Source organism: Nycticebus coucang, chromosome 17 (genome assembly GCF_027406575.1).
Source record: "Nycticebus coucang isolate mNycCou1 chromosome 17, mNycCou1.pri, whole genome shotgun sequence".
Lineage (NCBI taxonomy): Eukaryota > Metazoa > Chordata > Mammalia > Primates > Lorisidae > Nycticebus > Nycticebus coucang.
In genome coordinates, this window is record NC_069796.1 from 38,205,208 (window position 1) to 38,230,398 (window position 25,191).

Consider the following 25,191-nt stretch of genomic DNA (forward strand, 5'->3'; position numbering starts at 1 on the left):
ACCTTCTAGGCATATTACATAATACCTAGATACCCTGGGTTTGTTGAGAGGTAATCAGCTGATGGTTTCAATTTTACAAGAGAAATAGAAATAGACATAGCAACCTTGTCCTTGTAACTAGTCCTAATAGAAGTGTGACTTATTTATATGCTCAATGGGCTACAGAGAAACAACCAATTATGTATAATTGAAATAAAGAATTCAGTTTCCTTCAGGCATAAATGTGTATTTAAAATTTCCTAGTATGAAAATCAAAACTACTTTGAGATATCACCTAACCCCAGTAAGAGTAGCCCACATAACAAAATCCCAAAACCAGAGATGTTGGCATGGATGTGGAGAAAAGGGCACACTTCTACACTGCTGGTAGGAATGCACACTAATACGTTCCTTCTGGAAGGATGTTTGGAGAATACTTAGAGACCTAAAAATAGACCTGCCATTCGATCCTATAATTCCTTTACTAGGTTTATACCCAGAAGACCAAAAATCACAATATAACAAAGACATCTGAGGGCAGTGCCTGTGGCTCAAAGGAGTAGGGTGCCAGCCCCATATGCCAGAGGTGGCGAGTTCAAACCCAGCTCCCGCCAAAAACTGTGAAAAAAAAAAAAAAGGAATTTAACAAAGACATCTGTACCAGAATGTTTATTGCAGCCCAATTCATAATTGCTAAGTCATGGAAGAAACCCAAGTGCCCATCAACCCATGAATGGACTAGCAAATTGTGGTACATGTATACCATGGAATATTATGCAGCCTTAAAGAAAGATGGAGACTTTTCCTCTTTCATGTTTACATGGATGGAGCTGGAACATAGTCTTCTTAGCAAAGTATCTCAGGAATGGAAGAAAAAGTATCCAATGTACTCAGCCCTACTATGAAGCTAAATTATAGCTTTCACATGAAGGCTATAACCCAAGTATAGCACAAGACTATGGAGAAAGGGCCAAGGAAGGGGAAGGGAGGGGGGAGGTCCTGGTGGAGGGAGGATAATGGGTGGGGCCACACCTATGGTGCATCTTAGAATGGGTACAGGCGAAAATTACTAAATGCAGAATACAAATGCCTACATACAGTAACTAAGAAAATGCCATGAAGGCTACATTGAACAGTTTGATGAGAATATTTCAGATTGTATATGAAACCAGCACATTGTACCCCTTGATTGCACTAATGTACATAGCTATGATTTAACAATAAAAATAAATTTAAAAATAAATAAATAAAAATAAAAATAAATAAAATTTCCTAGTAAACAAATACTTCCAAGTGAAGAATTTTCCCATAATTACAAATAAAATAATGTTGAATAGACCTTATAATGAATTATGTATGTTTTTTTTCTTTTTTTTTTTTTTGAGACAGAGTGGAGCCTACTTTGAAGTGTGTGTGGGTTTTTTTTTTTTTTTTTTTGGTTGCAGTTTTTGCCTGGGCTGGGACTGGGTTTGAAGCCGCCACCTCCGGTACATGGGGCCGGTGCCCTACTCCTTGAGCCACAGGTGCTGCCCCCTATTTTGAAGTTTTATGTCAAAATATAAACTCTTGTAAGGTCTTAAAATAATCTTTTCACAAAATGTTTTATGAAAACATTAGTTTTTCTTCAACAGTCTCACTATGTCACGTTTGGTATAGTGCTGTGGCATCACAGCTCACAGCAACCTCCAACTCCTGGGCTTAGGCAATTCTCTTGCCTCAGCCTCCAGAGTGGCTGGGGACTACAGGCGCTCGCCACAACTCCTGGCTATTTTTTGTTGCAGTTTGGCTTGGTATATGGGGCCAGTGCCTTACCCACTGAGCCACAGGCGTCGCCCTACCCCCAGCTATTTTCTTGTTGAAGTTGTCATTGTTGTTTAGCATGCCCGGCTGGGCTGGAACCCACCAGCCTTGGTGCCTGTGGCTGGCGGCAGTAAGCACTGTGCTATGGGCCCTGAGCCAAAACATTAGTTCTTGATCAAAGGTTATGTTCTTCCATTCTCACCTGTCACCAGCTGTCAGTATCTCCTTTAAAGATCAGTTTTTTCTTCATAAGGATACCTACATGCAGCTTGTTGGCTGTCCAGATACAGTTTACAGCCTAAATGTATGACACTGTCAAACAACCGCTCCATTGTTGTTTCACATGCCTGAACATGCTGAGCTAGTTCTAGTGCTTTCTGCACTTTTGGGCAGATCTTGGAGAAGCAATACTGTAACTCCTCGTCAGAGTCATTTTTGCTATTGCCCCAGGTTTCATAGCACCTGTCATGTTGGTTGCAGCACTTTGTCAGGGAAGGGATACCAATGTTAAGATGAACATCAAACAGTGGAGAGCCACATCCATTTGGCAGGGAGGTAACCATAATGTGGGAAAGGTTAGATTGTCACTGCACTTAATACTGGCAGGGCCTAGCCTCACCTTCCAGAAGGTACAAGGCAGCGTTCGGGTACGTGTCTATCTTGTGAACCCCGTTCTGGATGGTCTCTTCAGGATGGCCCACGAGTTGGTAGTCTGGGCCTCCTACTGTCACCTGACACCAATGGCCACCAGGGCCAGCAGGGCCAACAGGACCAGGACCAGCAAGAGACTGGGCTCGTGCTGTGGGAGCAGGGCTATACACGCAGTGCTGGGCTCCTCAGATCTCCGAAACCAGGCGTTCCCTCAAGAAGCCCCTAGAACGCCCTAAGAGGCAGCGCAGATTCCGGGCTCCCAGCATTTTTTTTTTTTTTTTTGAGACAGAGCCTTACTCTGTCACGCTTAGTAGGGTGCCATAGCCTCATAGCACATAGCAACCTTAAGCTCTTGGGCTCAAGTGATCCTCTGGCCTCAGCCTCCCAGTAGCAGGGACTATAGGCGCCTGCCGCAACACTCAGCTATTTTTAGAGATGGGGTCTTGCCCTTGCTCAGGCAGGTCTGGAACTCATGAGCTCAGGTGTTCCACCCTCCCTGGGCCTCCCAGAGTGCTAGGATTACAGGTGTGAGCCATCCCGCCGGGCCCAATTAATGATCTTTAAAAATTCCCATGGCACACCAGTTGAAAATCACTGGCATAGGGTCTATTGCAGTACTTGGCTGTTATAGACACTTTTTTGATATAAGAAGTTAAAACAGAGTGCTAGGATTACAGGTTATTTGCTTGTTTATTTATTTATTTTGAGACAGAGTCTCACTTTGTTGCTCTTCCTAGAGTTCTGTGGCATCACAGCTAACAGCAACCTTTAACTCCTGGGCTCAAGCAATTCTCTTGCCTCAGCCTCCCTAGTAGTTGGGACTACCAGGCATCGACCACAACGCCCAAATATTTTTAGAGACAAGGTTTTGCTCTTGCTCTGGCTGGTCTGGAATGGGTGAGCTCAGGTAATCTACCAGACTCGGCTTTACAGGTCTTTTTTTTTTTTTTTGAGACAGAGCCTCACACTGTCGCCCTGAGTAGAGTGTTGTGTGGCATCATAGCTCACAACAACCTCCAACTCCTGGGCTCAAGCAATTCTCCTGCCTGAGCCTCCCAAGTAGATGGGACTACAGGCACCCACCACAACGCCCGGCTATTTTTTTGGTTGCAGCCCTCATTGTTGTTTGGCGGGACCTGGCTGGATTTGAACCCGCCAGCTCAGGTGTATGGGGCCGATCCCTACTCACTGAGGCACAGGCCCCTAGCCTACAAGTATTTTTTTTTTTTTTTGTAGAGACAGAGATTCACTTTATTGCCCTGGGTAGAGTGCTGTGGTGTCACACAGCTCACAGCAACCTCCAACTCCTGGGCTTAGGCGATTCTCCTGCCTCAGCCTCCAGAGTAGCTGGGACTATAGGCGCCTGCCACAACGCCCGGCTATTTTTTGTTGCAGTTTGGCTGGGGCCGGGTTTGAACCCGCCACCCTCGGTATATGGGGCTGCCCGCCTACAAGTATTTTTAATAATAAAAACTGGAAACTGGCTGGGGGCGGTGGCTCATGCTTGTAATCCCAGCACTCCAGGAGGCCTAGCATTATGGTGGATGCCTGTAGTCCCAGCTACTAGGGAGGCCCAGGCAAGAGAATTACTTGAGGCCAAGAGTTTGATGTTGCTGTGAGCTTATGGCAGGACCGCACTCTACCCAGGGTGACAAAGTGAGACTCCCACTCAAGGAAAAAAAAAGAACAAAACTGGAAACAACTTAAATCCCCAGAATGTGACCAGTTAAATAAGTATGGTACATTCATATGATAGAATATATAATGGTTAAAATAAGATAGAAATGTTTGACACAGGAAAATTCAAAATATATTATTTTTTTGAAAAGTAGATTCCCTAATAGTATCAGAAAATAATTCCACAGTTTTAAAAGAAAAATATGCATTTAGGGCGGCGCCTGTGGCTCAGTGGGTAGGGCACCAGCCCCATATACGGAGGGTGGCGAGTTCAAACTCGGCCCTGGTCAAACTGCAACAAAAAAATAGCCAGGGGTTGTGGCAGACACCTGTAGTCCCAGCTACTCGGGAGACTGAGGCAAGAAAACCGCCTAAGCCCAGGAGTTGGAGGTTGCTGTGAGCTGTGACGCTGCAGCACTCTACCGAGGGCGATAAAATGAGACTGTCTCTGCAAAAAAAAAAAAAGAGAGAGAGAGAAAGAAAAATATGCATTTATATGTAAGGAAAAAAGATGGGAAGGACATTAACCAAATATCAAAGGTGATTAATAATCGGAAGATGTGACTTTTATTTCCTTCCTTTTGCTTATTTGTATTTATTGCAAATATATGTTTTTCTCATACGAAAATGTTTTTTTGGCTCGGCGCCTGTAGCTCAGCGGCTAGGGCGCCAGCCGCATATACCAGAGCTGGTGGGTTCGAACCGGTCCGGGCCTGCCAAACAACAATGACAACTACAACCAAAAACATAGCCGGGCGTTGTGGCGAGCGCCTCTAGCCCCAGCTACTTGGGAGGCCGAGGCAAGAGAATCACTTAAGCCTAAGAGTTTGAGGTTGCTATGAGCTGTGACGCCACAGCACTCTACCCAGAGCGACATAGTGAGACTCTGTCTCAATAAATAAATAAATTAATTAATTAATTCAGGAGTTAGAATCAATGATCTGCAAAGTCTTTTCCAGAGACAGAAGAATGAAAACATATTTAAAATCAGAAAACTCCGGGGATAGATTTGAGAATGCGGGCATTACCTCCCAAGAAAATATTCCTTCCTATTCTCCTATGCAAGTGTGTCCAGCCAGATAATAATCACTTCCCAGCCCTGGCCTGGCCTCAAATCACATTCTGGTGAAGGGGCAGGACTCTGGACAGAGTAAGTGTTCAGTGAATACCTTTTTGTCTTCACCTACTAAAAACAACTCTACATGTTGTAGGGCTTAGTCTGAAGGTCAATCCCAGGGCTGTCCACCGCAAGCTTGAGAAATCTCACTCCCGGCAGTTGCCCAGGCTGTTACCACAGGACTCCCAGAAAGGGATCTGATAAGATCCGCGACTTCAGGAAAGTATTAGTTCTACCACTAGAGAGCTGTGTGACCTTAGACAAGTCCCTTCCTCCGTCAGGAACTTTGTAATGGGTCTAAGGGCCTCCTCCCATGACTGATACGGCGACTGTCATGCGATTTATAAAACATTTGCCTTTCAAAGTTTTTTGACCTCTGACAACACACACTGCGATTCTACCGGCCGAGGAGTCTAGGGTAGCGGCGCGAGAACATCCAGAATCCGCGCCCCAAATCTCGCGATATCTCCTCCCAGCGCTTGGTGGCTGCGTCATCGCCTCCGCGGCCGGGCCGGCGAAGGCGACTGTGCTTAGAATACTCACAAGGGCGGCCCATATCCCTCCGCCGCCGCTGCAGCCCGGCCCTCCTTACCCCTGGCCCGCCAATCCCCGCGCCTCCCGACCTGCACTTCGGCCTGGGCCCACCCAGCGCTCTGACGGCCCCACCCCGGCGGTGCCGCCCGCTTGCGCGTCCCTCTGTCCACCTGCAGCAAGCAGGAAGGCTAGCAGTCCCTTCGGCAGTCCCACCGACCCCAGCCCGAGGTTTGGGCTCCTGCTCCTCGGCGGAGGGATCCGCGGCGGCTGAGGAGGCGGCGCAAAGCCTAGGAGGAAGAGGCTGCTACGACGGCGGCGGCAGCGGCGCCTGGGGCGGCAGCGCATAAAGGGGCCACTGCCGGGTGATGCGGTGACCGCTGCGGTAGGCCCAGGAGCGGTGTGGGCCCCGGCCCTCAGCCTATCCCGCCAGATCCCGCCTCCCCATCTTCTCCGACCGACCGCGCTTGCCTAGGCAGCCTCAGGCTTCCTCGCCCCTTCCCCGTCCCTCCCCCGCCCCCGTCCCCGCCCCGGGGGCCGCCGCCACCCGCCTCCCACCATGGCTCTGAAGAGAATCCACAAGGTAAGGGACCAGAGGTCAGCTGAGGGGATGGGCCTCAGGGCGGGCCAGCTGAGCAGGCTTCGGCCTGCACTTCCGTCGTCGCCTGGGTCTCTTTGGATGCCGCTGCCGGCGCTGGCCCCGCCGGGCGGCCCTCATTACCCCACTCCCAGTGATGGCGCCCGTGGAGGCTCCGGCGCTCAGCCCGCGCTTAGGCCGGAGGTACTCTTCGCCGTCTCTGCGTTCCTCCTGCTCCCTTTCTAGGCCCGCGTGGTGTGGAATCCCAGGGCTTCTTTCCAGCCTGGGACGGCTGTACTTAAGGGCCATTGTCCGACTGGGCTGACTGGGTGAGGCGTGGCGCTGGGGCGTTGGGCAGCTCCATCGACCGAGGTCGAAAGGGCTCCTTGCCCCATTTCTGCATTCTCCCGTCCCCCGCCCTAGCTGTCTGCACAAAACCGCCTGAAATCGGGGCTCGTTCCTCCGGCAGACGGAGAAAGCCGTTTTGCCCGATTCGCAAGTATTTCTTTAGTTCACTTAACCTTTTGGGCGGGCGCACACTCCGGTCCACCCTACTCGTCCAGAAACTGTTAGAGTAAGAAGTACAGAAGTGGAGAAAATACGACTTCTGAGGAAGAAGGGAAGTAAAGGGAGAAGCATCTTATTCCTTGAGATTACCATATGTAGTCAGAAACTAACACTTCACTTTAGCAGAATTGGATCTGATAGGAAAGCTGTTAAATTGTCAAAGGTAGGGGTAGAAACGTGAACATTGAAAACCACCCGAGAAATTACACAAAAGTTCTTTCACAGCCTCTTCACAAAATGGACTTTAGCACTGAAACTAGGTGATACGTTCAGGGAGACCCTTTTAACTTAGAATAGGTTTACTAGATTTTCTACTAGGAAGGATTTTTTTGCTCTTTAAAATGAAATGTTATTCATGTAGTTATTGGTAAAGTTTTCCTAATACTACATCTGAAGTATGGGCTTGGTTTAATGTTTAGGTTTTTATTCCCCTTCAATATTGAAACTTGTTAGTCCCGCATACTGTCGTTTTTTCTTATAAGTGGGGAGGCACCACTATTCATTTTTATTTGGCGTTTCACTTGGGTTCTGAGATTGGCTATATATATTTTTTGTGTGCGTGGGTTTTGGCCGGGGCTGGGTTTGAACCTGCCACCTTCGGCATATGGGACCGGCGCCCTACCACTTTGAGCCACAGGCGCCGCCCGAGATTGGCTATATTAAACCTGTAGCTACTTAGTGAGAGAAGTAGATCCTGCCTGGGATTACCCATTCTAAACTATGGGATGGAAATGTAAGAGGAAGAGAAACAGTTTTCACCTTGCCTTAAACTTAAGTCAAAATGTAGATTGATGTTTTAAACACCTCAGCTTAGCAATTGGTCCTCATTTCATTCTTTATCAAGGGCTTTAAATGTGGAATTCTGTTGTTACTGTAAATTAGATTAGCTCCTTACTAATGCCTTTTGACTTCTCCCTTTTCTTTTTTTTTGTGATTTTTGGCGGGGCTGGGTTTGAACCCACCACCTCCAGCATATGGGACTGGTGCCCTACTCCTTGAGCCACAGGAGCCGCCCGACTTCTCCCTTTTCTTTTCTTTTTTTTTTTGTAGAGACAGAGTCTCACTTTACTGCCCTCGGTAGAGTGCCATGGCGTCATACGGCTCACAGCAACCTCCAGCTCTTGGACTTATGTGATTCTCTTGCCTCAGCCTCCCCAGCAGCTGGGACTACTGGCACCCGGCTATTTTTTTGTTGTTGCAGTTTGGCCGGGGCTGGGTTTGAACCCACCACCCTTGGCATATGGAGCCGGCGCCCTACTTACTGAGCCACAGGCGCCACCCCTTCTCCCTTTTCTTTTTCTTTTTTTTTTTTTTTCTGGTTTTTGGCCGGGGCTGGGTTTGAACTTGCCACCTCCCGGCATATGGGACTGGTGCCCTACTCCTTGAGCCACAGGCGCCACCCCCCTTCTCCCTTTTCCAACGAATTAAAAAGGGCAGACTTTATACAGTAAATCTTGTGTTAAGATGAAAACAGAATATTTGTTAAAAGAAGCCTGAACCTTAAGCAGAGATCTCTTAGAGAACTATTTAAGGGATAGGAGCATACTGAGGAATAGTCATCCAAGTAAAGAACATACATAGGTATCTTTAAGGCATTTTAGGTTACTAGGTCCTTATAGAGTCTAATTGGGAACTTTACCAACTTGAGATGCCACTTGATTTATACTTCTTGGAGATGGTGCTCTTATTATAAAACCTGAAAAAGACCAAGTGAGTATTATTGTGATAATTTGGAAGCCTTTAATCTCTACGTTGATTGATATGTCAGGGCATCGGCCCCATATGCCAGAGGTGGCAGGTTCAAACCCAGCCCCAGCCAAAAAAAAAAAAAAAAAAAAAAATTTATTAATATATCTGTTAGGGACCTCTTCATAGAGCAAAATAACACTTTGACTCAAAAACATAAGTTTTAGGCTTGGCACCCATAGCTCAGTCATTAGGGCACCAGCCACATACACCGGGGCTGGTGGGTTCAAACCCAGCCCGGGCCTGCTAAACTACAATAACAACAACAAAATAGCTGGGCATTGTGGGGAGTGCCTGTAGTCCCAGCTACTTGGGAGGCTGAGGCAAGAGAATTTTAGCCCAGGAGTTGGAGGTTGCTGTGAGCTGTGATGCCACGGGACTCTACCCAGGGCGAAACAGTGAAGCTCTGTCTCAAAAAAAAAACCCAAAACATACATTTTAAACTTATAATAATACTTGCCTTATGAGTTACTACGTATTTTCTAGAATGGATTTTTTCTAAATTGTACCCTATGTTAAATTTCGTTAATAAATTTTAAAATAGGCGGCGCCTGTGGCTCAGTCGGTAGGGCGCCGACCCCATATACCGAGGGTGACGGGTTCAAGCCCAGCCCCGGCCAAACTGCAACCAAAAAATGGCCGGGCGTTGTGGCGGGCGCCTGTAGTCCCAGCTACTCGGGAGGCTGAGGCAGGAGAATCGCTTAAGCCCAGGAGTTGGAGGTTGCTGTGAGCTGTGTGAAGCCACGGCACTCTACCGAGGGCCATAAAGTGAGACTCTGTCTCTACAAAAAAAAAAAAAAATAAATAAATTTTAAAATAATTTGAACTTTTAAAATTCAATGTTAACCTTTTTTCTCCCTGATTTATAGGAGGAGGCAGCAGCTTCCCTTCCTAAAAGTACGGCTTGAATTTGGTGAGCCTGCCAGTGATTAAAAAAATGAAATTTAGGCTCGGTGGCTGTGGCTCAAGCAGCTAAGGCACCAGCCACGTACCCCTGAGCTGGTGGGTTTGAATCCAGCCCAGGCCCACCAAACAACAGTGACGGCTGCAACCAAAAAATAGCCGGGTGTTGTGGCAGGCACCTATAGTCCCAGCTACTTGGGAGGCGGAGGCAGAAGAATCGCTTGAGCCCAGGAGTTGGAGGTTGCTGTGAGTTGTGATGCCACTGCACTCTACCCAGGGCGACAGCTTGAGGCTCTGTCTCAAAAAAAAAAAAAAAAAAAATTATTTTTGATAAACTAGTCAAAAAGACTGTAAATAAAATTTAGATCAAAAAAAAATTTTTTTTTTTGGAGACAGAGTTTCACTTTCTTGCCCGGTTAGAGTGCTGTGATGTTACAGCTTGCAGCAACCTCAAACTCTTGGGCTCAAGCGATCCACTTGGCTCAGTATCCTCTTGGGTACTCAGTCCAAGTATCTAGGACTATAGGTCCCCACCCCAGTGCTGCGCCATTTTTAGAGACAGGTCTCTCTCTTGCTCAGGCTGATCTCAAACTCAGTGAGCTCAAGCAATCCACTTGCCTCGGCCTCCTAAAGTGCTAGGATTATAGGCATGAACCACTGTGCCTAGTCTTGGCAGTCTTTTAAATACCATGTCTATTTTTTGGAGAAAGCTTTTGATGGACTTTATTTTATTTATTTTTTATTTTGGAACAGAGTCTACCTCTGTCACCCTAGGTAGAGTGTCGTGGTGTCCTTATAGCTCATAGCAACCTCAAACTCTTGAGCTCAATCTTTACTCTTTCCTCAGCTTGCCAAGTAGCTGTGACTTACAGGCAAGCACCACCATGCCTGCTTAATTTTCATAATTTTCTTTTTTTTTCTTTCTTTCTTTTTTTTTTAGAGACAGAGTCTCACTTTGTCGCCCTCAGTAGAGTGCTGTGGCATTACAGCTCACAGCAACCTCCATCTCTTGGGCTTAGGCAATTCTCTTGCCTCAGCCTCACAAGTAGCTGGGACTACAGGCACCCACAACAAGGTTTTTGTTGCAGTTTGGCCGGGGCTGGGTTCAAACCTACCCCCACTCAGTATATAGGGCTGGCACCCTACTCACTGAGCCACAAGCGCCACCCGAATTTTAATAATTCTAGTAGAGACAGGGTCTCACTCTTGCTCAGGCTAGTCTTGATCTCCTGAACTCAAACAATTCTCCCACCTTGGCCTCCCAGAGTGCTAGGATTACAGGCATGAGCCTCCTCACCCAGCCTTGATGGATTTCATTTTGATATACATCTTAAGATCTCCTGACTTGACTGGGCACCCGTAGCACAGTGGTTACGGTGCCAGACACATACACCAAGACTGGAGGGCTCAAACCCAGCCCGGGCCAGCTAAACAACAATGATAACTGTAACAAAAAAATAGCCAGACTTTGTGGCGGGCCCCTGTAAGCCCAACTTACTTGGGAGGCTGAGGCAAGAGATTCGCTTAAGCCCAAGAGTTTGAGGTTGCTGTGAGCTGTGACGCCACGGCATTCTACTGAGGGTGACGTAGTGAGACTGTTTAAAAAAAAAAAGATCTCCTAATCTATGCTAGAAGCAGTGTACCAAAGGGTGTCAAGAACATCCAGTATACTTTGGGTAGGGATTGGGATTCTTTGGGATTGTTTGTATGTGCGTTACATGGCCTCACTCTTTTAGGATTTGAGATTTTCAGCTGACATTATAGGACTCTAGCTTTAATTTTGATGCTTTGAGTGCCTGCCTCTAGCAGCACCACCCCCAGCCCTTTTCCAGTTGGCTGCATCTCATCTGTTGTGGGCTAAGAAACCAGATCACGGAGCTTATTGAAATTGTGTCTAAAATAAGATCCTGTAGGCTCTGAGTGAAGAGGGCTTCATATGTTTTGTGAATGTTTAGTCTCTAGCTCATCTGAGACCTTTTTGACTTGCTTCCTGTTTTTCTTTTTTACTTTTGTTATACAGATGTAGGAGGCTGTTTGGTGCTCTTAGAGTGCCCTAATATTGAAAGATAAGGTTAATTTCTCTATTATTGGAAAGATAAAAAGCTGAATACTGAGGAGTTAAAGACAGACCAAAGTTAGGATACTACAAGCTTCTTAAGAGTAATACTGTACTCTTCATTTTAATGGTGTCCCACTAGTTGTAGTTAACGTTTGTTAAAACAAAGGAATACCAGGATCATTACTTGATTAGTTCTATTTCTGTGATCAAGATTTTTATGGTTAGCTTCTTCCTCAAGAGCCAGAAAATAAAGTTCAGTGAAATAAAGGTTTCAAACTCCATGGCTATAAAGGCCAGGCAGGTAACCAAAGTGAGCAAAGAAAGAGAATGAAGGAAGCTAGCAAATGCATGTGTTATCAGATGAGGGCAGCTGCTAAGCTGCTATCCAACTCCTTCCAAATGTTACCATTGCCAAAATCTTTAGGTCCAGTGTTGCCAGATTTTCTTTAAAAAAAAAAAGAGAGAGAAGCTGCAAATCCAGATTTTTGGCAACTGATTCACATTAAAACAAAACAGGACACTTTTTTGGTAGGCACCGTATTAATATGTGAATTAAAAGTAACTAAAGATTGAGGTTCATTAAATAATCAGTGTAAGAAGATCACATCATTTAAACCATTACTTTATTTTTAAAAGTTTAAAAATATTGGATAGCAGGAAGGCCTGTGGCTCAAAGGAGTAGGGCGTTGGCCCCATATACCAAGGGTGGCGGGTTCAAACCCAGCCCCAGCCAAAAACTGCAAATAATATAATAAAATATTGGATTGGGCATGGTGGCTCAGGCCTGTAATCCCAGCACTCTGGGGAGCCAAGGCAGGTGGATTGCTTGAACTCAAGAGTTCAAGACCAGCCTGAGCAAGAGAAAAACTAGCTGGGCATTGTGTGGGGTTCTTGTGGTCCCAGCTACTTGGGAGGCTGAGGCCAGAGGATCTTGTGAGCCCAAGAGTTTGAGGTTGCTGTGAGCCATGATGAGGCCACAGAACTCTACCAAGGGTGAAAGAGTGAGACCCTTTATCAAAAAACAGTAAATAAATAAAAGTTTAAAATACATTATTTTATGCAGATGAGCAAGATTAGTCTTATTTTATTTTATTTATTTTATTATTATTATTATTTTTTTGAGACAGAGTTTCACTGTGTCACCCTCAGTAGAGAGCCGTGGCATCACAGCTCACAGCCACCTCAAACCTTTGGGCTTAAGCAATTCTCTTGCCTCAACCTCCTGAGTAGCTGGGACTACAGGTGCCCGCCACAAGGCCCAGCTATTTTTTGGTTGCAGTTGTCATTGCTGTTTAGCAGGCCTGGGCCAGGCTCCAACCCGCCAGCTTCACTGTACAGGCACAGTGGCTGATGTTCTACTCACTGAGCTACGGGTACCCTTTTTTTTTTTTAACAGGTTTAGCTGAAGCAACTTTATTGTAATCTCTTAAAGTTAGCATTACAGTTTAAATATTTATGTGCCAAGCCTATTTTTTTTTTGAGACAGAGTCTCACTTTGTTGCCCTTGGTAGAGTGCTGTGGTATCATAGCTTACAGCAACCTCTAACTTTTGGGCACAATCAATTCCTTGTCTCAGCCTCCCAAGTAGCTGGGACTACAGGTGCCCGCCACAGTGTCTGGCTATTTTTAAAGGTAGGGTCTCGTTCTGGCTCAGCCTGGTCTCGAACCTGTGAGCTCAGGCAGTCTACCCACCTCAGCCTTAGACTAGACTTTTTTAAAAAAATTGTAATTAGGGCAGTGCCTGTGGCTCAGTGGGTAGGGCGCTGGCCCCATATACCAAGGGTGACGGGTTTGAACTTGGCCCTGGCCAAAGTGCAACAAAAAAATAGCAGGGCATTGTGGCGGGTACCTGCAGTCCCAGCTACTCGGAGGCTGAGACAAGAGAATCGCCTAAGCCCAGGAGTTGGAGGTTGCTATGAGCTGTGATGCCATGGCACTCTACTGAGGGCAATGAAGTAAGACTTTGTCTCTACAAAAAAAAAAAAAAAAAATTACCATTTTTGTATGAAGTCGTGGGGAAAGCCAGTTTAGTAGATACATTGATCTCCTAGTAGAAACTTACATCTTTTTTGTTGTTTTTCAACAGAGTCTCACTTTGTCACCCTCAGTGGAATGCAGTGACATCATCTTAGCTCCTTTCAACCTCAAACTCCTGGGCTCAAGTGATTCCTTCTACCTCAGCCTTCTGAGTACCTGGGACTATAGATGCCTACCACAACACCTGGCTAATTTTTCTATTTTGAGTGGAGAACAGGATGTTACTCTTGCTTAGGCTGGTCTAGAACTTCTGAGTTCAAGGAATCTTCCTACCTTGGCCTCCCAGAGTGCTAGGATTACAGGGTTAGCCATCATGCCCAGACAGAAATTTACATCTTACTCTTTTTTTTTTTTTTTTTTTTTGAGGCGGAGTCTCTCTTGCCCAGACTAGAGTGCCATAGTGTCAGCTTAGCTCACTGCAACCTCAGACTCCTATGTTCAGGCTCGGCGTCTATAGCTCAGCAGATAGGACGCCAGCCACATACACTGGGGTTGGCAGGTTCCAACCCAGCCCGAGCCAGCTAAAGAACAATGACAACTACAACAACAACAACAAAAATAGCTGGGTGTTGTGGCAGGTGCTTGTAGTCCCAGCTACTTGGGAGGCTGAGGCAAGAGAATTGCTTAAGCCCAAGAATTTGAGGTTGCTGTGAACTGTGACGCCACTGCACTCTACTGAGGGCAACATAGAGAGACTCTGTCTCAAAAAAAAAAAAAAAAAACCAAAAGCTCCTGTGTTCAAGAGATCCTTCTGCCGCAGCCAGATGTCTACCACAATGCCCGCCTAATTGTTTTATTTTTAGTAGAGATGTGGGTTTTGCCCTTGCTTAGGCTGCTTTGGAATTCCTGAGCTCAGGGATCCCTCCCAGCATGCCCAGCCCAGAGATACGCCTTTTTTTTTTTTTTTTTTTTTAAAGAGAGAGAGTCTCACTTTGTTGTCCTCAGTAGAGTGCTATGGCATTACAGCTCACAGAACCCTCTCCAGCGTTTGGGCTTAGGCAATTCTCTTGCCTCAGCCTCCCGAGTAGCTGGGACTACAGGCACCTGTCTTGAGGGTCCAGCTATTTTTTTTGTTACATTTTGGCCAAGGCTGGGTTCAAACCTGCCACCCTTAGTATATGGGGCCGGTGCCCTATTCACTGAGCCACAGGCGCCGCCCCCAGACACACCTTCTTAACTCCAAAAAATAGGCTCCTTGACAGAAGTATTTTTAGGAAGGTTTATTTTCAGGAGGCTGAGGCAAGAGAATCACCTAAGCCCAAGAGCTGGAGGTTGCTGTGAGCCGTGACGTCATAGCGCTCTACCGAGGGCGACAAAGTGAAACTCTGTCTCTTAAAAAAAAAAAGGAAAAAGGAAATTTTTTTTTTTTATTAGAAAAGGCTTCTTCAACAGTCATGGTGGCTCACGCCTGTAATCCTAACACTCTGGGAGGCTGAGGCGGGTGAATTGCCTGAGCTCACAAACTTTGAGACCAGCCTGAGCCAGAGTGAGACCCTGTATCTAAAAAATAGTTGGGTGTTATGGCAGGCGCCTGTATTCCCAGCTATTTGGGAGGCTGAGGCAAGAGAATAGCCTAAACCCAAGAATTTGAGGTTGCTGTGAGCTGTGACACCTTGGCACTCTACTGAGGGCGACAAAGTGAGACGCTGTCTCAAAAAAAGAAAAAAAAGTTTGAGATTGCTGTAAGCTAAGATGCCAGTGCATTCTACCCAGGGTGACAAAGGTAGACTCTTTCTCAAAAACAAAAAGGATTCTTCACTTTGTAAAAGATCATTGAATTGAGAAATTTTCTTGTCTTTACCAGGTTGCTATTAAAATGTAATTTAAGGGCGGCACCTGTGGCTCAGTTGGTAGGGCGCTGGCCCCATATACCGAGGGTGGCGGGTTCAAAACCCGGCCCCGGCCAAACTGCAACCAAAAAATAGCCAGGCGTTGTGGCGGGTGCCTGTAGTCCCAGCTACTCAGGAGGCTGAGGCAGGAGAATCACTGAAGCCCAGGAGTTGGAGGTTGCTGTGAGCTGTGTGAGGCCACGGCACTTTACCAAGGGCCATAAAGTGAGACTCTGTCTCTACAAAAAAAAAAAAAAAAAGTAATTTAAACAGCCATTATTGAGGATAACTTAATAAATCTAGGTTTTCTTTAAAGTATCCTAGTGTGGATTATTGTACTGGTGACAAAGAGTAGATTTTGACAAGGTCCAATTCTGTATATTTTATTTTTTATTTATTTCTTTAAGACAGAGTCTTACTATGTCTCTCTTGGTAGAGTGCCATGGGCCACAGCTCACAGCAACCTCAAACTCTTGGGGTTAAGTGATTTTCTTGCCTCCGCCTCCCAAGTATCCAGGACTATAGGTGCCCATCAAAACACCCAGCTGTTTTGTGGTTGCAGTTTTCCGTGTTGTTTAGCAGGCCCTGGCCAGGCTTGAACCTGCCAGCTTTGGTGTATGTGGCTAGTGCCCTACTGAGCTACGGGCGCCAAGCCCAATTCTGTATATTTTAGTCCAAAGAGAGATGGCTACTAAAATATTCTAGCCAGTTAGTTTTCAGACAGGGAATACCTGACTCATTCATGTGTGATGCACCAGTAACCTTTGCAACCTCATCCCAGAGATGTAGGAGCATACTCTTTTCTCTGTAGAAATAAAGTTTTGATCATTAGGTTCCCAGGTTAACCTTCAAAATCATATTAAACTATAACATACAGGGTGGGCACAGTGCCTCATGCCTATAATCTTAAGCACTTTGGGAGACCAAGGTAGGAGAATCTTTTGAGGCCAGCCTAGGCAATAGCAAGACTTTGTCTTTACAAAAATTAAAAAAGGAAACCAAATAGCCAGCCAAGTGATGCATGTCCATAGTCCCAGCTACTCAAGAAGCTGAGGCAGGAGGATTGAGCCTGAGGTTCAGATAACTAAACAGAACTACCATTTGTTTTTCTGTCTACTGAATCAAGTGAGATTGCAAATAATAGAATCACAAAACATTAGCACTGCAACACATCCAAAGGTTGCTGTGGCTCAGTGCCTGTAGCTCAAGTAGCTAAGGCACCAGCCACATACACCGGAGCTGATGGGTTCGAATTGAGCCCAGGCCTGCCAAACAACAGTGACAACTATAACCAAAAAAAATAACTGCGCGTTGTGGTGGGCGTCTGTAGTCCCAGCTACTTGGGAAACTGAGGCAAGAGGATCGCTTAAGCCCAAGAGTTTCAGGTTGCTGTGAGCTGAGGCACTCTACCCAGGGCAACATAGTGAGACTCTGTCCCAAAAAAAAAAGGCTGCTGTCTGAAAAGTATGACTTGCTTGTTACACTAGAGCTAGTTTAAGAATATGGATTTTTTGACTGTGTCCAGTGTATTTTCTAGCAGACCATCGTTACCCTTACAGAGCCATTACGTAGTAAAACCATAGGATGCAATCTTTTTTTCTTTCATTCACACAATTTGGTTATTAAACTATGTCATGGAACCTGAAGATCTTCCTCGCCTTCCCTTTATATTGTTGGTGAGCTATTAGTGAACACTCTGGGTGCTAATTTGGTCTGGGTGTAGTGGCTTGTGCCAGTAAACCCAGCATTTTGGGAGGCCAAGGTGGGTGGATCACTTGAGCTCACGAGTTTGAGACCAGCCTGAGCAAGAGTGAGGCATCATTCCCCGCCACCACCACTCCCAAAAAAATAGCTTGGCTTTGTATTGGGTGCCTGTAGTCCCAGCTAGTTGGGAGCCTGAGGCAAGAGAATCACTTGAGGCCAAGGGTTTGAGGTTGCTGTGACACCAGGGCACTCTACCAAGGGTGACAAGGTGAGACTCTGTCTCCAAAAAAAACAAAAAATATGCAAATTTGGACGTTCTGTTCTCTGTATATCTTTCATCAGAGTTGAATGGCTTTTTAATCCCAGCAGATGACCAAAGTACTATTCTGTAAAGAAAATAAAAATCTTTTTTTTTTTTTTAGAGATAAGAGTCTCACTTTGTCACCCTAGGTAGCATACTGTGGCATCATAGCTCACAGCAACCTCCATCCAGCTCTTGGGCTTAGGCAATTCTCTTGCCTGAGCCTCCCAAGTAGCTGGGACCACAGGCACTCGCCACAACGCTCAGCTATTTTTTTGTTGTAGTTTGGCCAGGGCTGGGTTTGAACCTGCCACCCTCAGTATATGGGGCCAGCACCCTACTCAGTGAGCCACAGGCACTGCCCGAAAATAGAAATCATTTTATTTTTTTTTGTAGAGACAGTCTCACTTCACTACCTTGGGTAGAGTGCCATGATGTCACAGGACTCACAGCAACCTCTAGCTCTTGGGCTTACGCTATTCTCTTGCCTCAGCCTCCCGAGCAGCTGGGACTACAGGCGCCCGCCACAACGCCCGGCTATACTTAATATTTTTAACAATCCTTTGAGAATTCTATTCTCTCTAGGTTAGATGAGAAAACAGACTTCGAGAAATAAACTTGGCTAAGATCATATGGTTATGTAGGAAAAGCCAGTTTCAGATGCAGGCAGTCTTGATTGGAGAACCATTGTCTTTCCAGATTTACCTGTTTTAGTCATAACTCTTCTCCCTTTTTGTCTCTGGAGAAACTTGACCTTTTTGCCAAGCTAACTTGCTTTTCATTCTATTCTTTCTTTTTTCTAGATCCTTGCCTCTTTAGTAATTGTGCCTGCTTTCATAGTTCCAGTCTTTCTCTAACTTTCCTCAGCATCCAAACTTATCCAAGATTTCCTCTCATTCTAAAACAGCAAAATAACTTTTTTTTTTTCTTTTTTGTAGAGACAGTTTTGCTTTATCACCCACGGTAGAGTGCCATGGCGTCGTCACACAGCTCACAGCAACCTCCAACTCCTGGGCTTAGGCTATTCCCTTGCCTCTGCCTCCTGAGTAGCTGGGACTACAGGCACCCACCACAACGCCTAGCTATTTTTTTTGTTGTTGTTGCAGTTTGTCTGGGGCCAGGACTGGGTTTGAACCCGCCACCCTTGGTATATGGGACTGGCACCCTGCTCAATGAGCCACAGGCGCCACCCAGCAAAATAACTTTTTAAACCTCCCCTCCCCCAACTAGAACTTCTTCCTTCCTCATCTTTATCATTACCATCTCTGTGACAGTTCAGTGCCAAAATTCCTGGAAGAATAGTCTATTCACTGTTCTGGAACTATTTAATAAGGTTACTGTGATTACTTAATTGACAAATTCAATGGATACCTCAGTTTTTATTTATTTATTTTTTATTTTTTGAGACAGAGCCTCAACCTGTTGCCCTGAGTGGAGTGCCGTGGCATCACAGCTCACAACAACCTCAAACTCCTGGGCTTAAGTGATTCTCTTGCCTCAGCCTCCCAAGTAGCTGGGACTACAGGTGCCGCCACAATGCCCAGTTATTTTTTTTGGTTATAGTTGTCATTGTTGTTTGGCTGGCCCAAGCCAAATTCGAACCTGCCAGCTCTGGTGTATGTGACTGGCTCTTTTAGCTGCTTGAGCTACAGGTGCCAAGCCAGAGAATAGTATTTTCTTACATGATAAAAGCAACCTACTTAAGTGCTGCATTAAATGTGTTACTATATATTTTTATTATAGTATAATACAAGAATTTGTTTCAAACAGATACATTATAGCAAAAGAAAGAACAGAGACTGCATATTTTGCTGTATTCAGGCATTTAGGCTACTGCTGACGTTATTAATTGCCCATCCTGGGCAGGTCACCTATTTTTTTGGAAAAATAGGTGTCTGTGCTTTGCTTATATTTATTTTTAAAAATCTGACTTCTTGGGCTTAAGTATCAAGGACTCTGCTTCCCATTTAAAACTTCTTTATTCTAGGTACAAGTCTATAGGGAATAGGTTAGTACACTAAAAACATTTACTATACAATAGACTTTGGTTAAATAATTTCTCAAATATGCATTGAATTATGACAAAATAGATCAGTGACTGTCAAACAGACTAAGGTACTGGAGGTTAAATGCTGCTTATACACGAGAGAACACAGATGGAAAATCACATGTGGGTGTCATTTGCTTTGTGGTGTGCAGGTTTCTTCAGGCAAATTATTGCTTCAAAACTGCAAAAATATGTTGTATTTTTTAAGAAAATGTACTAAAAGTGATAAAATTTAGAAACAAAAAATATTGATACTTTTATTACCATAGTACATATTAGTAAGTGGGCAAAGGAATGCTCACAAAGGAAAGTACTGTTGTAATTTAAAGTTATAGTTGAGGCTTTTCAAAATCATTCTCTTTTGGTCTTTTTAAGTCCCTTTTTTTTTTTTTTTTGTAAAGACAGAGTCTCACTTTATCGCCCTTGGTAGAGTACGGTGGCATCACACAGCTCACAGCAACCTCCAACTCCTGGGCTTAGGCGATTCTCTTGCCTCAGCCTCCCGAGCAGCTGGGACTACAGGTGCCCGCCACAATGCCCAGCTATTTTTTTGTTACAGTTTGACCAGGCCAGGTTTGAATCTGCCACCCTTGGTATATGGGGCCGGTGCCCTACTCACTGAGCCACAGGCGCCGCCCTAAGTGCCTTTTCTTATGCAGGAAGTATCGTCTTAACCCCACTCTCACTTCTTTCTAAATTCTTTATTCTCTTTGGAGACCTAGTAGAAATGGATTCTCTAAGAAGCATGCCCCCCACAGGCAGTCAGAGTTACAATGTAGAATTGTTTCTTAGTTCATACACATAATTGGTTATTACACTAACTAGACCAAACTCTCCTGGGCAAAATTCCTGTCTTATTCTTCCATATTCCTACTACCTGATACATTGTAGGGATTCAGTGTTTACCAACAACATTTAGTGAATGCTAACTAACATCAATCAGGTGGTGTAGCAGAAAAATATAGTAGGATTTTGGAACATTGGCTTTAGTTAATTAATTTGGCTTTAATTAATTTTCTTGGGTCTCAGCTTCTTTTTTTTTTTTTTTTTTTTTTTGAGACAGAGCCTCAAGTTGTCCCCCTAGGTAGAGTGCGATAGCATCACAGCTCACAGCAACCTCCAACTCCTGGGTTCAAGCGATTCTCCTGCCTCTGCCTCCCAAGTAGCTGGGACTACAGGCGCCTGCCACCATGCCCCACTATTTTTTGGTTGCAGCCATCATTGTTGTTTGGCGGTCCGGGCTGGATTTGAACCTGCCAGCTCATGTGTATGTGGCTGTCGCCTTAGCTGCTTGAGCCACAGGCGCCGAGCCAGAGGCTTCAGCTTCTTTATCTATCGAATGGGGACTATGTCACATTCCCTGCAAGTCTATGAGGAAGATTAGAAAGAGAGCTTGGTACTTGGGGATTATATAAAAGGTAGTTTTTTGTTGTTGTTTTGTTTTTGTTTTTTACAACTATGCCTGGTATATATCATAGTACCCTAAGTCTGGAAATAACTCAAATATCCATTAATAAGTGAATTTATAAACAAAATGTATAATATACATACAGTGGAGCATGATCCAACAATGAAAAAGAATAAGTCAATCATACACATCTGGCTAGTAGCAGAGGCTCATGCCTATAATCCTAGCACTTTGGGATGCCCAGGCTGGAAGATGACTTCAGCTCTAGAGTTCAAGACAGCCTGAACAGGATAGGTTTTAAAATATTATCACTGTCAATAATGTTTACCCATGGAATTTAATCTTAAAATCTTAGGTGTCGTTGTTAAATGTATGTTTAGCATTTCACTTCATTGCCACCCCAATCAAAAAGGGGAGGGGAAAAATGACCTGATGAGAAAATAACTAATCAACTATAGATGCATGGGTTGTTTCCAGACTTTGAATTCTATTCCATTGATCTCTGTGTTTGTTCTTATTCAAGAACAGAAGACAGTACCATACTGTCTTGAATGCTATAGCTTTGTACTAAGTTTGAAATTGGGAAAGGTGAGTCCTCTGCCTTTATTCTTTTTCAACATGATTTTGGCTCTTCAGGGACCATTGCATTTCCATATGAATTTTAGGATCAACTTGTCTACTTCTGTAAAAAAGGCAGTTAGCATTTTGATAGAGATCATGTGATATGTAGATCAATTTGGGGAGCATCTGGATGAGTCCTTTCATATTTTCTATTTTCCATCTTTTTGTCTTTTATCTACTTTCTGCTTTCTCAACTTTATCTTTCAGTCTTTCAGTTGAGCATTTCTTTTTTTCTTTTTTTTTTTTTTTGAGACAGAGCCTCAGGATGTCACCCTGAATAGAGTGCTGTGGCATCACAGCTCACAGCAACCTCCGACTTCCATGCTCAAAAAATTCTCTTGCCTCAGCCTCCCAAGTAGCTGGGACTACAGGTGCTCACCACAACACCCGGCTATTTTTTTATTGTAGTTGCCATTGTTGTTCGGCAGGCCCAGGCTAGATTCTAACCTACCAGCTCTGGTGTATGTGGCTAGTGCCTTAACCACTCAGCTACAGGTGCTGAGCTGAGCATTTATTTTCAGAATATTCCATTTGTTTTTAAGCATTTTCTTTTTTTTTTTTTTTTTATGGTTTTTGACCAGGGCTGGGTTTGAACCTGCCGCCTCTGGCATATGGGACCAGCGCCCTACTCCTTGAGCCACAGGCGCCGCCCTTTTAAGCATTTTCTTTTCTTTTTTTTTTTTTTATTAAATCATAGCTGTGTACATTGATATGATCATGGGGCATCATTCACTAGCTTTACAGACCGTTTACCAAGTTAAGCATTTTCTTATTCATGGAAAAATAACTCCTTTTTAAATGATATTTATAATAGTGTTTCTTTTGTTTTGACTTTTTCTTTCCCCTGCATGGCCTTTTGTTTTCTTTCCTCCTTTTTTCTCCCTATTGCTTTGGTCTTTATTTCTTATATTAAAGATGAATTATCAAGTGATTGATTCCCTCGTAATTAGGGTGAGGTTTAGCAGCTATGGAATTCAGGTGTTTTTGTTTTTTGTTTAGCAGACCCAGGCTGGGTTCGAACCTGTCAGCCTCGGTACATGGGGCCAGCACTCTAACCATTGAACTATGAGCACCCAGCTGGAATTCAGTTTATGCTTTGTTGACTAGGCTTTTTCTGTGGATGAAGCTCTAATGGCAATGGTATAGCTCTCTTTATCTTATGTTGGTGAGATTTTCCTGGAAACGATCTTCTAATCTCCTGCTTGGAAGGTGTACAGGTTAGGCAGTTGGTATTATCCAGAACCACTGGGGAAAAGATGGGTATGTAAATATTGACTTAACCTTACTATTTTCCACATATCACCCATGCCCTTGACTGTACCTAGTTCTTTAAGTCTAGAAATCTTTTTTTTAATCCTCCAGCCTGTTGCTTAGGTGGGGAGGGCATTTACCAGAGGAGTCCAGAGTCAGGGAAGTCTTCTAGAGATCAAGCTGTGTCTATTAGTTTCAAGATTTTTATCCATAAACAACATATAATATGGTTGTATATTTAAAAAGTTTTGTATGTTATCAAAATTTATATAGATGTTATGAAACTATAACATGCATTTTCACTCAATACAAATATGCCAACAACTTAAAAAGTGTATTCCCCTTTGATGGAATTTATTTCTAGTTTTTTACTAGTACAGACGGTGAAGCATCAACTCCTACATATATGTCTCTTGTACGTAGGTGAGAGGTTCTTTTTTTTTTTTTTTTTTTGAGACAGAGCTTCAAGCTGTCCCCCTGGGTAGAGTACTGTAGCAATCAGAGCTCATAGCAACCTCCAACTCCTAGGCTCAAGCGATTTTCCTGCCTTCGCCTCCCAAGTAGTTGGGACTACAGGCATCCATTGCAATGCCAAGCTATATTTTGGTTGCAGCTGTCATTGTTTGGTGGGCCCAGGCTGGATTCGAACTCACCAGCTCAGGTGTATGTGGCTGGGGCTTAGCCGCTTGAGCCACTGGCACTGAGCCGAGATGTTCTCTTTATAAAAATCAATCATTAGGGGGCGGCGCCTGTGGCTCAGTCGGTAGGGTGCCGGCCCCATATACCGAGGGTGGCGGGTTCAAACCCGGCCCCGGCTGAACTGCAAACCAAAAAATAGCTGGGCGTTGTGGCGGGCGCCTGTAGTCCCAGCTACTCGGGAGGCTGAGGCAGGAGAATCACTTAAGCCCAGGAGTTGGAGGTTGCTGTGAGCTGTGTGATGCCATGGCACTCTACCAAGGGTGATAAAGTGAGACTCTGTCTCTACAAAAAAAAAAAAAAAAAAAAAAAAATCAATCATTAGAATTGTATGGTAATATAAACTGTATGGCTTTACAAAATATTTACAAAACATTCTCTAATATACATCTCTTTGTAGAATTTTGTTATGATTCTTTTTTTTTTTTTTTTTTTTTTTTTTGAAGACGGTCTCACTATGTCGGCCTGGGTAGAGTGCAGTGGCATCACAGCTCAAAGCAACCTCAAACTCCTGGGCTCAAGCAATTCTCTTGCCTCAGCCTCCCAGACAGCTGGGACTACAGGCGCCTGCCACAACACCGGCTATTTTTTATTGCAGTTGTCGTCATTTTTGTTTAGCAGGCCCAGGCCAGGTTCAAACCCACCAGCCCCAGTATATGTGGCTGGTGCCCTAACCACTAAATTACAGGCACCAAGCCTTGTTATGAATATTTTGTAAACAGAGTTTTTAAAATTCCCAACTATAGAATATGAGTTTCTATTTAACTTTTTTCTTTTAAAAGTTCCCTTATTGGCTCGGCGCCTGTAGCTCAAGCGGCTAAGGTGCCAGCCACATGCACCAGAGCTAGCGGGTTCGAATCCAGCCCAGACCTACCAAAGGATGACAACTACAACCAAAAAATAGCTGGGTGTTGTGGCAGGCTCCTGTAGTCCCAGCTACTTGGGAGGCTGAGGCAAGAGAATTGCTTAAGCCCAGTAGTTCAAGGTTGCTGTGAGCTGTGATGTCACAGCACTTTACCCAGGGCGACATCTTGAGGCTCTGTCTCAAAAAAAAAAATAGTTCCCTTATTAATATAATACACTACAGAAAGATAAAGGTATAATTACCTTTAGTTAAGTTTTTAAATACGAAAATTGGGAGTTTTAAAACATTTCCATGTACCACCACCACCTATCATCTTGTAATTTTGGATTACCTTTCCACCCTCACCGGATGATTTTGAAGCCAATCCCAAGTGTTTTATCATTTTACCTGAAAGTAACTTAGAAAGTACTTCAACAAGGAAAAGCAGTGGTTTGCAACTAGGGTCAATTTTGTTTGCCAGGTAACATTTGTCATTGTCTGGAGACATTTTTGGTCATTGCAACTGGGAAGGATGGGTGCTGCTGACATGTAGTAGACAGAGGCCTAGGATGCTGCTAAACATTCTACAATGCAAAGGACAGCTCCCCAACAGCAAAGAATTATCTAGCCCCAAAATACCAATACAGGTGAAAGTAAAAAAAAAAAAAAAAACTCTGAGATAAGGAATTTTTTTTTTTTTTTGAGACAGTTTCATTATGTCATCCTTGGTAGAGTGCAATGGCATCACAGCTCACAGCAAGCTCAGACTCTTGGGCTTAAGCAATTCTGTTGCCTCAGCCTCCCAAGTAGCTGGGACTATAGGCGCTCACCATAACGCCTGGCTAT

At 44.5% G+C, this 25,191-nt stretch overlaps 1 protein-coding gene and 1 pseudogene across 2 annotated transcripts in view; one reads left to right on the forward strand and one right to left on the reverse strand.

Moving 5' to 3' along the window:
• Window positions 1-2,006: 2,006 nt before the first annotated feature.
• Window positions 2,007-6,103, reverse strand: LOC128568519 (group XIIA secretory phospholipase A2-like; annotated as a pseudogene).
• UBE2D2 (ubiquitin conjugating enzyme E2 D2) overlaps window positions 5,715-25,191 on the forward strand; it is a 67,798-nt gene continuing 48,321 nt past the window's right edge. The window contains exon 1 of one of the 2 annotated variants that reach the window (XM_053566444.1): window positions 5,715-6,338. In XM_053566444.1, coding sequence (XP_053422419.1) covers window positions 6,315-6,338 — 24 coding nt within the window. In that variant the 5' untranslated portion in view covers window positions 5,715-6,314. The other variant, XM_053566443.1, reaches the window with a different exon arrangement.